The 15275-nt window shown below is 37.5% G+C and overlaps 1 protein-coding gene across 1 annotated transcript in view; it reads right to left on the bottom strand.

Annotated features, from left to right (window-relative positions):
* tgfbr1 (transforming growth factor beta receptor 1) overlaps window positions 1–15275 on the bottom strand; it is a 31692-nt gene that overhangs the window by 2468 nt on the left and 13949 nt on the right. The window contains exons 2-8 of the mRNA XM_003222307.4: window positions 10229–10480; window positions 9692–9934; window positions 7839–8069; window positions 6217–6384; window positions 5244–5400; window positions 887–1011; window positions 664–794 (exon numbers count right to left, since the gene is read on the bottom strand). Coding sequence (XP_003222355.3) covers window positions 664–794; window positions 887–1011; window positions 5244–5400; window positions 6217–6384; window positions 7839–8069; window positions 9692–9934; window positions 10229–10480 — 1307 coding nt within the window. The remainder of the gene's footprint in view (window positions 1–663; window positions 795–886; window positions 1012–5243; window positions 5401–6216; window positions 6385–7838; window positions 8070–9691; window positions 9935–10228; window positions 10481–15275) is intronic.

The following is a 15275-nucleotide window of genomic DNA, read 5'->3' as shown; positions in this document are numbered from 1 at the left end:
CAAAATGACATGTTCTAGTTGCCTTTACTAGAGGACAATTTTAATGTTAACACTAGGCCTTTGACAAAGAGCCAGCAACCACACCGTGGCAGGTCTGTTTTGCTGGCAATCAAGATGGAAGAGTAGAATTATTGAACTGCATCAGCACAGCAATATGCAGTGACACAAAAAGCTGCAAAGGAGGCCCTGCTTCTGAAGTCACACTGCACATCATTGGGGGAGGGTGCTAGAGATGTTATTCTACAGCAAAGCAAATATCCATCACTTAATTGGGGCTTGATGGCTTTTAAGGTAGCTTTGGTGAGACAGGCCATGAGACAAGACACAGTGATGTATTCTTAACTATGTGTATGATGTAGAATCTCAGCTGTGGTCATTTTATTCATTGATTCTGCATCTGATATCCTATGGATATCAAGCATTGTTATAGTGCTGAATGCTGGATTTCCACAGAATCATAAAATACCCCAAAAGCCACTCAATAGTTTTAATATGTGTTAAATCTTAGAGACACATGTGAATCAATATCCTTCAAGAAGGCATTGAAATGTCAGAAGTTCATTATTTTCACTCAAAACAGTTTTAATTCATATATTAATATCAAAACATTATAAATTTAAGTTTTTTAAAAATACTGTAATGCATCTAGAAATAAAATCTTACCTCACAGCTCTGCCATCTGTTTGGAATATTAGGTCGTAGCTTCTGTTCACAAACAACTTTTCTCATTTCTTCAACTGAAGGATCAGAAGGGACTAAGTCATAATATGGCAACTGATAATCTTCATGAATTCCTGAGTTATGAAATCAAAAGTACAAATTCAGACTCTGTGAGACAGTAACAGAATTCTGCCATCAATTTTGTTGCATTTATTTTTGTACCTACCACCAATGGAACATCGGCGAGCTATCTCCCAAAATACTAATCCCATTGCATATATATCGGCTCTTTTGAAAGACTCAAAATGTTTCATATTTATGGAATCATCAAGTACCTCAGGAGCCATGTACCTGTTTTAAAAAAAATATAAATTACTGATAAAGCAGTAAGGCTATAAGTTACTGTTGCCATTCATCACAATACTCTTAGGGGCACTGAATACTGACTTAGCTTAACACTCTAACCAGTCCTTCTAATGTGAACAGTATAATGTTTCTAAGATTATCACTGATGTTGGTATTTGCCTTCTAGTAAAGGTAAAGGTTTCCCCTGACGTTAAGTCCAGTCATGTCTGACTCTGGGGGTTGGTGCTCATCTCCATTTCTAAGCCGAAGAGCCGGCGTTGTCCATAGACACCTCCAAGGTTATGTGGCTGGCATGACTGCATGGAGTGCCGTTATCTTCCCGCTGGAGCAGTACCTATTGATCTACTCATATTGGCATGTTTACGAACTGCTAGGTTGGCAGAAGCTGGAGCAACAGCGGGCGCTTACTCTGCTCCCGGGATTTGAACCTGCGACCTTTCGGTCTGCAAGTTCAGCAGCTCAGTACTTTAACACACTTCGCCACTGGGGCTGCCTTCTACTCAATCAAAAATATTCAGTACATAATTACCTATCTTTCTGGTGACAAAACTTTTAGTGTGAAAGATACCAGTTTGCTTCTAAATGCTGTTGTCCAACATCTGGAAGGCCATACTCTTCCCCTCCTCTGTCTGTTAAACACTAACTTATGGCAGATATCCTGAAGGTGACAATACAGCTTCAATATATCCGTGGTTAATGACTTCTACAATGTTATCAAATCAATTTCTAGGCCTGTCTTCCTCATCCGATTGATGTGGAAATTAGGGCACTACTGCGGAAGCCACTACAGGCAGTCCCTAAGTTACCAACATCTGACTTGCATATGACTCATAGACAACAGGAAGTGAGAGGAAATATATTCTTGGGAAGGGAAATTCACTCCTGGAAGAGTTATCATGGGAAAATGGTATCTCCACTTAAGCTTTCTCACCAATCCTTGTTTCCACAACAAGCCAACTTTTTTCAAAATCCAATTATCACAGGGACAGAAAGTCACATGAAATCTTCTGAACAAAGGCACAGATGGCAAAACAAATGCTGCAGGGGTGTTAACCCCTCCCTATGGTCTCCCTCTCCCTCTCCCCCTCTCTCTCTAGGATGCTCCTGTTCCAATTTACATAGAAAAATTTTACTCAGAAATTCAACTTAAGAACAACCTTGTCTGTAACTTGGGGAGTCCCTCTAGTGTCACAAGTGTGTTTTTGTGTATGTGGGAGGGGGGTTGATCAGTTTGTAAATTCATTCATTAATTTGAAATATTTTTATCTGCTAAAAAGTTCAAATGGCTCCCAAAGTAGCTTGCAGACAATCAATAGAAGGCCTCTTTGAAAAAGTGAATATCCAGAACCCAATAACCGTTTTGTGCTTCCCCCTTTAAAAACAAATCCCGAAATAATTTCTAAACACACTTAGGACTTATTAATATTGAAAATAATGGATGTAAATATTACAGAATATAGTACATAATTATTTGATCCAAGAAAGCAATCTAGGATTCTCTTTAAGGTATTCCACCCCTCGATACAGCAAAAGAGCCAATGAAGAACACTATATCTGACTCCTACTGCTTCCTATCTTCTTCAAACTCTTTTCTCTATATATTATGGAACAATAACTGGCCTCTATTAGGAAATATAACAGATCAAGAAAGAAACTCACAAGGTAATGGGTGAAGAGGTTTGCATTTGGTTTTTAAATGTCATGAAGATTTTGAAAATTAAAGATCAGAGAAAGCAGAATGTTTTAGTGAAAAGTCACTAAATGAGAGTGAATGCACAAGTAACACAACTGCTGAGTTGTTTTAACCCTGATTTTATTTATGTTGTGAAATGTTTTATGGTCTTTATTGTGATTTGTTTTTTTTTTACGATTGAATGTTTTATACTATTTACCTGTATTGTTTAATGTATTGTTTATTTTTTGGCACTTAATGTTTGCCTTTTATGTTGTAAGCTGCCCTGAGTCCCCATGGGGAGATAGGGCGGGATATAAATAGTTTGATTGATCAATTGATTGAGTGGATCTTAGGATTCCTTTCCTGCTTCTTAGTTCTTTCTGAAAATGAATGCTTTTAGTATCTGCTTGACATTACAATGCAGACATTACAAGTTTTTAATTAATGGTTTTGTCAAATATAACCCTTTGCCTACTTTTTATATAATAGGAAAACCTAAAAGTGCCAGTTTCTCAAGAGTTCATCAGTTATAGTTTCAATTTTCTTTTTGAAAAGAGTTAAAAGTAAATTTAACCATTAAATGTATAAGTGTTGTCTGAATAAACTATGCATTCAAATTTGGGACACAAAAGGAATTACTGCATTTTTTTTCATTTTCATTTTTCCTCCCCACGAAGCCCCCTCCCCCCACAAAAGAATGTCCACATCTTGTGCTTCCCCAATTTAAAAACAGCAAAAGAAAAAAAGATCAATCCTTCAACAATGAAGAAATCTCAGAGCTCTTCAGTGCTATTTCTGCACAACCATCCTATGGAAAAGATCAGAACCAGTCTGAAAACACAGGAAGGTATAATCCCCACTCTCTCTAGTTCACACATCTGAACTAGAGGAAAGAGTCATACAAAAATGAAGAAAGCTTGGTATCACAGGATAATTATTTTATGTGCACTTCATCCTTCAGTCTCTTGCTATCCATGTGGCCACTAGAGTGCACTATGTGACTGCAATGAATAGCAATACATAGAAAAGAAATTGAATATTAGGCTTAGTTCTCATAAAGACCAATACAAACAGTCCCTAGGTTACAAAGATCCGACTTACATCTGACTCCTAGTTAAGAACATGTGTGGGAGGTGGTGCTAGGTGAGCCGGGGAGCGGGTAGGCCAGCCACCAGCACACACTCAGCCTTTTGCAGTATTTGAAAATGTTTAAGCATTTACATGCACAGGTAAAAATCAATATTATGTTAAGACAAAATCTGACCAAGTTATATTTAACGTAGAACTCAATGCAATTTATATATTTTTAAAATGTTGGGTAGTATGGTGTAGGGTTAGAGCCATTGTGAGATTTTTACTGTTGCCTGTATCCTCATAAGAAAGATTTAATCTCACTTCCTGTCCCTGAGACAACAGGAATTGAGAAATTTGCCCCTAGGATGGGAAATTCACTCCCGAGAGAGTTATCATGGGCGAAAGGTGTCTCCGCTGAAGCTTCATCGCCAATCCTTGTTTCCACAACAAGCCACATTTTTCAAAATCCAATTGTCACAGGGACAGAAAGTGATGTGAAATCCTTTGAACAGGGGCACAGACAGCAAAACAAACACCACAGGGATGTTAACCCCTATGCTATCCAATGATAAACAAATATATATTTATATATATATATAGTAGAGTCTCACTTATCCAACATAAACGGGTCGGCAGAATGTTGGATAAGCGAATATGTTGGATAATAAGGAGAGATTAAGAAAAAGCCTATTAAACATCAAAATAGGTTATGATTTTACAAATTAAGTACCAAAACATCATGTTATACAACAAATTTGACAGAAAAAGTAGTTCATTACACATTACTGCTATGTAGTAATGACTGTATTTACAAATTTAGCACCAAAATATCATGATGTATTGAAAACATTGACTACAAAAATGCGTTGGATAATCCAGAACGTTGGATAAGTGAGTGTTGGATAAGTGAAACTCTACTGTATATTGGTTGGTTGGAGTTATACTTAAGAAATATACCTGTTCCGACTTGCATACAAATTCAACTTAAGATCAAATCTACATAACTTATCTTGTTTTTAACCTGGAGACTGCCTATAACTCAAGTCTAATACCCCAGGCAAGGTATCACATGCTGGAATGCTTCCTCATATGGGAAAAAATCTGTCAGGGGAAAATACTAGCCCATTTCTTTTTTACATGAAGGAGAATTCCACAATTAGTCTGCAGCAATATGGTCCTGACAGAAATTCATCTCCTCACTTACTGCTATGAGAATAAACGAGTTGTGTGACACTAGAACAACCAAACTATAATCATACAGTAATAATTTAGCTGTATAATTATAATTTACAAATATTTTAAAGGTATTTACACTAATTACCCTAAAATTCATGTTCAAAACCAACATTCCATGCTCTGATATGGACAACATGGTTTCCATTATAGCAGTGCAAAATCTAATTACAGCTGAAACTGCCTTCACATTTGCAGCTATCCAATACATTGTATTAAAGAGAATATATTTTACCTTTTTGTTCCCACTCTGTGGTTCGGTGCAATATCTATTGTGTCTGTAGCAGAATCATGTCTTACTGCCAAACCTAAATCTGCAATACAGCATGTTCCATTTTTCTTTACCAATATATTTTTTGATTTCAAATCTCTGTGAGCTATGGCGGGTTTCCCTGCATTAAAAAAAGTACATTATTATTTTCTAAAAATAATTTTCTTGAGATTTCACATTTAAACCACATTCATTATTGAACTCTGGGGAAAAAAACTGATGTTAAACATATTTTCAGATTACCATTTAAATTTCTGAACAAGTTTAAACATTTTTAGAGAAAATTTTAAATGATCCAAAGACATTAACTCTTTAAATTAAACCAGTTAACAGATATGACCAAGATTACTGAGATAAATAAAGTGCTCCAAGTATATTATTGCTTCTATGAACTGATTTAATGAATACTTCCATTTCACTGTTCCTGCAACGGTAATTCCAGACTCAGTTAAATACCTTTTATTGTCCACAGACAGTTTTTCATATTGTCCATATATTGCATATATGGACAATAGGAAAGACTACATATTTATTTTTATTTACTTTGTTTTATATCCCCCTCTCCCCCTCAGAGCAGCTAACAACCGGCAACAATCTGATGTGTTCATACATGAACAGTCAACTTAAAACTTAACATAAAAATACAAATACAGTACATCATATATGCACAAGTTAATACATAATAAAATAGTATTAAAACATATAGATCTTTGGAGGGCAGAGCCTTCCTTCTTACGCTTCATGGAAAATTGAACTATAAAAAATATAATATATTTGTTCAAGAACTAAATTGAGGTAATTGAAGGAAACTGGAGAGCATATATATTAGAAATCTGACCGCACAAAACTTTATTCAAAGCATCAGGTACTGTTTATACATGTAACTCTTCTCATTAGGCCATACTGATTTTACAAAAGATTTATTATGATAAATTACCCTGGGTGCCAACAATCTCCATGTGAAGATGTGCAAGTCCGCTGGCAGTAGACAGAGATAGTTTTATCATTCCTTCCACAGTGACTGTATATCTGTTTAAGTAATCAAAGAGAGAACCATGCTCATGGTAATCTGACACCAGCCAGAGCTGTGTCCACGTACCATTATCTGTAAGAAGGAGCAAGAATTATAAAAGATTTTCCAAAAAAGAAACACAAATAAACTCAACATGTTCTTATGAATGGCCATCATTTCATGTAACTATTCTCTTTGAAAAAGATTTCAAGCCAATTGAAAGTTTTTTAACTGTGTCCAAAAATAAATTAAAATATTTGTCCTTGCATATAATAGCTGCTTATACCTCAGTGGTGAATGAAATGTAAACAGTCTTTAAGCATAGGATTACAGATAAAACCCCAAATATAGCTGGTTCCAAGAAGAGTGAATTCCTCAATCAATTGTAAATCTATGCTTATGTAAATCCCATGTTACAAGAATAAATACTATATTTCATTACATTAGTCATCACTTTGTAATAGTTACACCCATATTTTGGGTAGTAAAATTGGTAGTTTTGTGTTCCTTGAATAATAGGCACAGAGCTGTTTGGGGCCGATTTCTTTCTCTGAAGGCAAGGCAGTTTTAAAATGATGAAATGGAGGTCTCTGGAATTCCGCTCTTCCCTCCTTCCTCCAAGGCAATGGTTTTTAAAAACCTGAAATTGAAGTCTCTGGAATTCTTCCCTCCTTCCTCCGTTGGGCAAAGAGCTCCCTTTCAGATTTTGCAAACTTCCTTGCTTTCAGAGAAAGTAGGAAGAGAAAGGGAATCAAAAAGAAACGAGTAAATTGAATTCTTTGCTTGAGGCTGGTCCATTCTTCCTCCTCCCCATACTGTAGTGGAATTAAAGCAATTTATTTTATTTTCAAAACCCAGAAACCAGAGACTCAAAGGCAAATTTTTTCATAGTGTAAAAGTTGCACCCCCTTTTTTGATTAAAATAAAAATAAAGTGTGACAATTATGCAATGAAAATGGTATTTGAAGACAATTGCTATGAACAATGAAGTATATTATTATTAGCATTTAATTTAGCCGGCACCATCATTGTACCTCACACTTTACAAGTAAAAGACGAACAAAACAGTTCCCTGTTCTCAGGTTTACTAATTAAAACATGACACAAAAGGAAAAGGAGGTAGAAGTTTGGGGTTTAATATGCTTTTGAGAATTCCCTTAAGATTAGTAGAAAGCCTCTAATCCATCTTTACGTTGAAAAAATCATGAGATTTATAATGTCGCTTACAACATTTCACTGGAAAGCAGGGTTGGCATGCTCCAGGGCCCAGAGGTCTACACCCACCCAATTTTCAGATTTTTCAGAACTCCAGTGGGTCAGTTTTTTCTTTCGCAGCCACCAAATGGGATCTCTTTTGGTCACACTGGATTCATGTCCATTGCATGGGTGTTTTTCTGGCCAAAAATCTAAGGTGCAGCTCCTGAGTTCTGGCATGAGTCAGTAGGGGCCCCAAGAACAACACTGGACCTTCCTTCACAGCCTTCACATGCTTATAAATTTCAAAACAAGTAAGGGAGATCAGAAACTATTTTTAAAGGTTTTCTAACCTTTGTTGTCTGCAGCTATAAACCCAAGAATATTTTCATGGCGTAGCATAACAGTTTGATAGATTTCTGCCTCACGAAACCAAGAACGCTCTTCTCTTGAAGAAAAAATTTTCACAGCAACTTCTTCTCCTCTCCATTTTCCTCGCCATACTTCTCCAAACCGACCTTTTCCAATGCTTTCTTGTAATACAATTGTTCTTGCAATTGTCCTTTGAACAAGTAATGGTAAACCTGCAGAACACAGTTTGTTTAACAATAAGAGACAAATACCCAGTAAATGAACCAAGGCCTTGCTCAGATATTATGCAGTAAAAGCATGGTTTAAAACAATCTCACCCATGGTACATTATACTAGAAGATAAATATTACAGTTACTTAAACTGGTACTTTATTTTCTCATGCATCATCCAAAATTAGAAAAATTTACCAACATTTTACTGACTTCACTTAATCCTGCATTTAAAATTATATCTAACCTTTTCAATGAAAAGAATGCCTAATTATTATTTTTCACAAAGTAAACTGTTAAATTCACACAGGGGGTATGGAGACAGTTCTGAGTTTACAATGTTTTTTTTATTTTCAAAATGGAATATTATATTGCTCCCCCTACACTCAGAAAGCCTGAAGGCTACTCCTGCTGAAATCTTATGTCATATCTTCATCCAATGTTGAAAGTCTGCAGACCATCCCTCTGCATGATATCTCATTAAGTTCAACTTTTCTCCCCAATTACCTTCCTTCTCACCTGGTTTGTGTAACATCTTGCCTGATAGAGATTTCCAAATCTTAGTATTACCATAACCTAGATTTATCATTTCCCATTTTTTTTCCTTCAGCTATTGTTTTAAACAAGCCAGGTTCAAAAAATTGGGTTATTTTAATTGATCACAGTTCACACAGACTGCGATTTAAAATCTGGACCTCACAACAAGTGGTGGCTAATCTAAAAGACAGAGTTACAAACTTCTTTCTCTGCACTGAAGGAATGAAAGAAGTCTTAGCATTGTCATGGTTTAACACTCAGTCTGAATGAAGGAACAGTCTTGGTACATTCTACCTAGAGATCAGTAAGAAAACCATATTAATTCTATTATTTTTATACATGTCTTAAACTAACATCAGGACTATATTCCATCCTATAACATGCAATCTTGGTAGATGTAAAGGTAAAACCAATCTAGGAAGAGTAAAACAATAAAGAATTAAATATATTTAAACGATATTAAACAACTTAAAAACAAGCTGTAAAGGTTTCAAACTATTTGTGTAAACAATCTGAAGTAATACAATTAGGTCTCAAAGGCTTTAATAATTTGACATGTGTTGACTTAATAACTAAATGAAGCCTCCAATGGGAAAACATTCTACAAATGAGACAATCCAGCTAAGGTGAGCTTCCACATCCTCAAGTAGGGTTTACTGACCTCACAACTTGTCACAAAAGAAGAGTATGTAATTGGCCCTATCCTTTCTTGGAAGATGTGAAAGAAGGTTACAATTACAATAGTTCAAATTTGAAGAATGCTTGTGATATCATGAGGATATCAGGAATAAATAGCACAAATGTTAACAACAAGCTTACAAGTGGGGTTTAAGAGTTTGGCATGCCATTGATAAACATCCAACAATCTTTACTTTTCATCTTCTGTAAAATAATTTCACGTTTAAGTAAAGGGTGGGATCTACAAGCAAAATGAAAGTTCCTTAGTGATGTAATAAATTCATCATAGAAGGTAAAGAACCATAGTCAACGCTCTAGCTATATATTAAGCAACATTACTTTTATTCCCATAGCATTTAGCAAGTACTAGGCTTACAATTTAAATATTAATTTGGGGGAAAACAATTACCTGATCCTGATCCTGATGTAGTCATATCATAAATTAAATCTTTTAAAGTAGTTCCTTCAGATATGAAAGGACGATCCATTGAAGGATCTTCTTCATTTGGAACACGATGGTGGATGACTGTGCGATTATGGCAGATGTACAGAACCAACATGAGAGAAATGCAAACAAAACAAACAGGGCCAGCAATGACAGCAGCCAGTTCCACTGGTCCTAGATTAGAAGAAAGCTTTCCTGGTATAGGACCTAAGATGTGAGATAGGAATATAGAAAATAAAGAAGAGTAAGGATAATCATAATGTATTAGTGAGGCATGTATGCTTAGTATTTGGTGTTTTATGAGTACAAACAAATAGAATTAAATTGCACTGATCCCCCGTCATCCACTTGATTGCGAAGGATAGTAATTCATTGCATTCGAAAAAGAAAAATGGAATAGGAAAGCGTGCCATAAAATATGACACATAAGTTATTCTGCTTTCTGCTTTTTGAGTTATTTTATCATCACTTATGCTTTATATGTTTTGTCAAAATAATTACCTGGTGTTGGAATTGGAAGATCTATTTTATTGCAGAAGTCTTGATCACAGCAATAAGGCACAGTTGTAACTCCTTCACTTGTTGAGGTGGCACAAATAAATGGCCTATCCTTAGGAATCAGATCAACTTCTGCGATGCACATGCTGTTAGGTATGGTTTTCTCTCGGCTCCGTGTTATCGAAGTAATGCAGAGCCCATCCGTTGTGCAAGTATAGTTATCTTGTTGGCAGAGAAGGCAATAACACTGTAAGGCTGTATGAAAGAAAATATTTTGGTGTTTGTTAAACACTGCTGACATTATGAAAGTCAAGATCACACAATAGCCTCATTGGACTCAGTAGGACATGAGTCTGAAGAGGGTGATGATAGTCAGTGCCGTTACTCATGTAATAGCCCTGTATTTTGGTGTAATATCTACTGATCATACTTGAAGTACACCCAGAGAAACATTGGCTATTGTCAGTGACCAGAAGCTCTATATGAAACATTACTTTTAAAACAGTTCTGGGCAACTAACAGTAATTTAGAGTGGGGCAGAGGGGGAAGCACTTCAAACATAATTTCTGATTTAAAGAACACTTTAGGTGAATTCTGGAAAACAACAAACAATTATACAAATGTTCAAAGGAGACTAGGATCATAGACTCAGAGCTGGAAGAGACCACAAGGGCCATCTAGTTCAATATAGGTTCTCCCCATGTTAAATGGTAAGGCTGCTTCTGCTTCTCTTGGTAACACACCAAATGAGGCAAGATGGGTACACACAAGAGAGGCAGCCATTTCACTAGTGAACTCCTCTCACTGACTGCCTCCATGAAATACCTTTCCCAGAGTGGTTCACCAAACACCTACATTATAATCTTTTCAACTTCAGGTGAAGCAATGGGTTTTGTTTTGTTTATTTTTTAGCATTTTACAAGTTACCAGCAGGTTTTCTTATATCCAGTTTTATCATTGTTTTTTCACTGTATTTTATGTTCATTATTTATTATTTATTAATTACTTTATTTATACCCTGTTTTTATCCCCCAAGGAAACTCAAGGTGGCCAACAGCCACATACTTTAATCAATTTAAAACAAAGCAAATACAATTTAAAAAATCAATACTGTGTGTGCTAGGTTAAAAATACAATAAAAATACAATATGTACAATTAAGCTGCATTTTAAAAAACACACACACCAAATCCCACCCACAACCTCCCCAGCAACATGCCCCTTATGTTATTAATTTACTATATTTCGCTCAGAGAACTCAAGTTACCAATGGATCAAAATGCAACAAATCAATAATAAATAAACATGACGCAACTATTCAAAGTGAGTATTTTGCAGAACCATTTTGGCACCAACGGATTTTTTGTGCATTAGATTGTTGAACACCATTTTTCATCACTAAGATTTTGAAGTTTTAGTTATGACTTTAATTTATCATCGGTACCGGCACTGAAAAGTCCAAGGGCACTGATGGGTAAGTCCTCGATGACTTGCCTGGATGAGGTGGAGAGGCCGGAGACCTGAGCCAGGCATGGCGGCGGATCGCCACGGCATGGGCAATCATTTCCCCTGCCGTATCACCAGTATGTTTGGCCATCTGTATCTGGTGATGCGTCAAAGAGTCAGTCTCTTGCTCGGGTGTTGTAAGAACTGCTCTATCCTCGTTGGCGTTATTGTGGAACAGCTGGGCTTTCTTCCACAGTATTTGCTGGTAGGCTCACATGCATGCACCAAATTGGTCATTCTTCAGAGAAGGAGAGCATCAGAATATAACTTTTGCCCAACTGCACTCCCTTGTCTGTCCGAAGGGGTGTTTGACTGCTTGCCTGAAGATTGGCAACCGTGACTAAGACAGAGTTTAGGTCTGGGTAATGCTTAAGCCATTCCAAGGATTAATCATCAGTACAGTACCATGCTTCTATGCGTTTAAAAGTAGGTGGTATTGAAAAAAGGGTCTTCCAGGTGGTCTGGATGACACCGAGAAGGTAACTCATAATGTGCACTTTGCTTATCCACTTTTGCAACCTCATTGTTTTAATTCGATGTCTTATTACTATGTTTCTGGTTTTTTTCCCCCTTTGGTTATTGTGTATATATTATTTCTGGTTTTTGTTACTGTATTTTGATGTTTCGTATTTTGTTATTGTTTTGTATCTGATTTTGCTGTAAGCCGCCCCGAGTCCCCTTCGGGGGAGATGGAGGCGGGATATAAATAAACTACTACTACTTCTTCTTCTTCTTATTATTATTATTATTATTATTATTATTATTATTTAAGGCAAGAATAGCAAGAGGGTAGCTGGAGGGGCCTCAGCTTGAAACCTCTTAAAAACCTGGATAAGTCACTGCCTTAGAGGTCTGTTTTATCTCCAGCCCTAGGGTATTAGCCATATGGACCATCTGATCGCCAAATGCTCTCACATTGTCAATCGGAGGGGAGAGTTGACATCATAGGCCTCCGGAGCTGGAGAAAGGTCTATGCCAAGCTATAAGACAATCATTGTCCTGGTCATCATCCTCGGTTCCATGAGGGGACCGAAGAGGAGAGCTTGGCAATACCTCAGCCTATTGTTGGGAAGAACAGTGGGAAGGCTTAGCGACCAGTGGGTTTTTGGAGGCTGAAGCTTGTGCTGCTTTGGCAAGACGTGCAGTCTGTCTACCTCTCTCTGGGGTGGATGTGGTCAGGGGAAAAAGCTCTTGCCTGGCCTGTGGCTGGTCAATCTGGAGCTGCGATACTGACACCCTCACGACGGTCTGTGTCAAGTGGTGGGATGAGTCCTGGATTTCTCCCTCTGAGAGTTGGCAGACCAGAGACTGAGAAGGCGATCTCGGGGGCTGAGCTGGCTGGATAGGCAAGGACCTCCTTGACGAGGTGGCCGAGGAGGATGGAAGGTCCTTCCTTTGAGGAGGCTGATGACGAAGAACACTGGTTTAACATCTTTTTAGCCAGGGGCTGTTTAGACTGAGCCATCAGCGACTTGCCCGGAGTTGGTGGCGCTGGCCATGGGGCCACACTGTCTGACTGTGCTCGACAAGACTCTTCTGACCACGCTTGAAGGCTATCTTTATCGCTGATGTAGATGGTGGAGTTGCCACATGCGACCGAGTTGATGTCGCTGATATGACGGAGCTCGAGGAAGGGACCATTCATTGGGAGTAGGCAGGAACAGTTGCGGTACAGGAAAGTTTCGACGAAGGCTTCAAGATATGGGGAACCCTTGAAGTTTTGGAGGCCCCTGAAGCAGTTGATTTGGTCTTGGATGGAGCCAGGGCCAGAGTCGGTGAGGAGGGAGGCGCCGAAGATTTTTGATAGAGGAGTGCTTTTAGGCATGCCGCCCTATTCTTGAGCTGTAAAGGCCAAACAGTGGCAGCATGAACTGACAACATGGCCCTCGTTGAGGCAGAGGAGGCACTTGGCGTGCCCACTGGAGTCTGGGATTTTCTTAGTACACTGGGTGCAGCATTTGAAGCGCGTAGTTGACATTAGAGAAGATTCCAAAGCGAGCTTTGCGGCAGAAAAAAAAGGAACTGGGGAGTGCGCCCAGGGCTCCCTTTTATGCCCTGGAGGGAGGGGGTGGGGTTACTGCCAAAATTTAAAAGATTCAGCTAGATTTTCCGTTGGAGCCTGCGCAGGCGCAGATACTCTCCATAAGTGTGCATTCACAGAGTACATAAAGAAAAAGAATGATTGACGGATATGACATTTTTTCATTACTGTGATCTTTCTCATTCTAATTCCTCTGGTTTTAATGTCAAAATAGACAATTTGATCCCAAAACCAGTCCAGCTACTGTATCATTCTAAATTCAAACCTCTAAATCCTAAAAACATTTCCTCAGAGAAATACTTGTGGAAAATCTATTCATCAACATTTTGAACAAGTTCATTAATTCTGACAAATCAAAACAAGATTACAATGCAACAAGGCCAATAGTGCACAGGAACGTCTAATCAAATAGCCTGATGAAGCAATTCAAATGAGATTACGAGATTGTAAATTCAGTATACAATCTCATAAATACTAAACAAATTGAACTTACTTTTATAACTATTACTTTTTTGGCTTCATAATGTCAAGCAGACATACCATACACATTACCATAAAAAAGAACCAAGGAAAGAAAGCCAAGACCAAACATTGTAATGATGTGAAATTTCACATGGTCTTATATGCAGTTCTCTTTGTATTTATACAGGTTTGAGAAATGATTTGGAGCATTAAAATTATTTTATTCATCAATCCAAAATAAATTATTCAAGAAACTTCCCCCCCCCCTCCCAGTATTACAGGGGAAATACTCAGGAAAACCCAGGAAAAACACATTGGCCCCCAAATGTTTCTGTTTTCCCCTAGACGTTGACATCTGTATCAGACCCACTAGTTTGTCTCTGCTATAGTTACTGCTACTGCTGTAAATCCTATCTGAATTTATCCTCAAACGGTAAATGGGACACCACACTCAATTTACCCTGCCAGTCAATGGTAATCAATGGTGGAGAAACCTTGCTCTTTTTTTAAACAGTTTTTGATAATTTCTATTAAATGTGCAAAACTGTAAAATGCATTAAGTTGCTATCTAGCTATACTTGTAGCACAGATTGGGTTGTTTGTACCTTAGTGATCAGTGTGCCGGCTGTTTTGTGCTTACTGCATATACATACATAAGTTTTATGAAAGAAAAATCTATACTGATTGTTTTATTTATTATTTTTATTATAATTATTTATAGCCTGCTTTTCCTCTCTAAAAAGAGACCCAAAGCAGCTGACTATACGAAAACCAACACAATGTACTATTTAAAACCTAAAATATATAAACACTAAAATAGAGTTAAACATAGGGTTATTAAAATTAAAAATACTATATTAAAAACCGATAAAAACACATACAATTTTACTCAGCAGTCCCGACTCAGTCCTTAAAACCTTCCTTTTTAAAAGCCTTACTAAATGGAAAGGTTTTAGCCTGCCAACGGAAGGACACCAGGCAGAGGGCCATTCGGGCTTCTCTAGGAGGAGAATTCTAGATATGAGGTTAGGTTCCCACCAAT

This window comes from Anolis carolinensis, chromosome 6 (assembly GCF_035594765.1).
Source record: "Anolis carolinensis isolate JA03-04 chromosome 6, rAnoCar3.1.pri, whole genome shotgun sequence".
Classification (NCBI taxonomy): Eukaryota; Metazoa; Chordata; class Lepidosauria; order Squamata; family Dactyloidae; genus Anolis; species Anolis carolinensis.
Note: the sequence above shows the minus strand (reverse complement) of the source record. Positions and strands in the feature narration are given on the sequence as shown.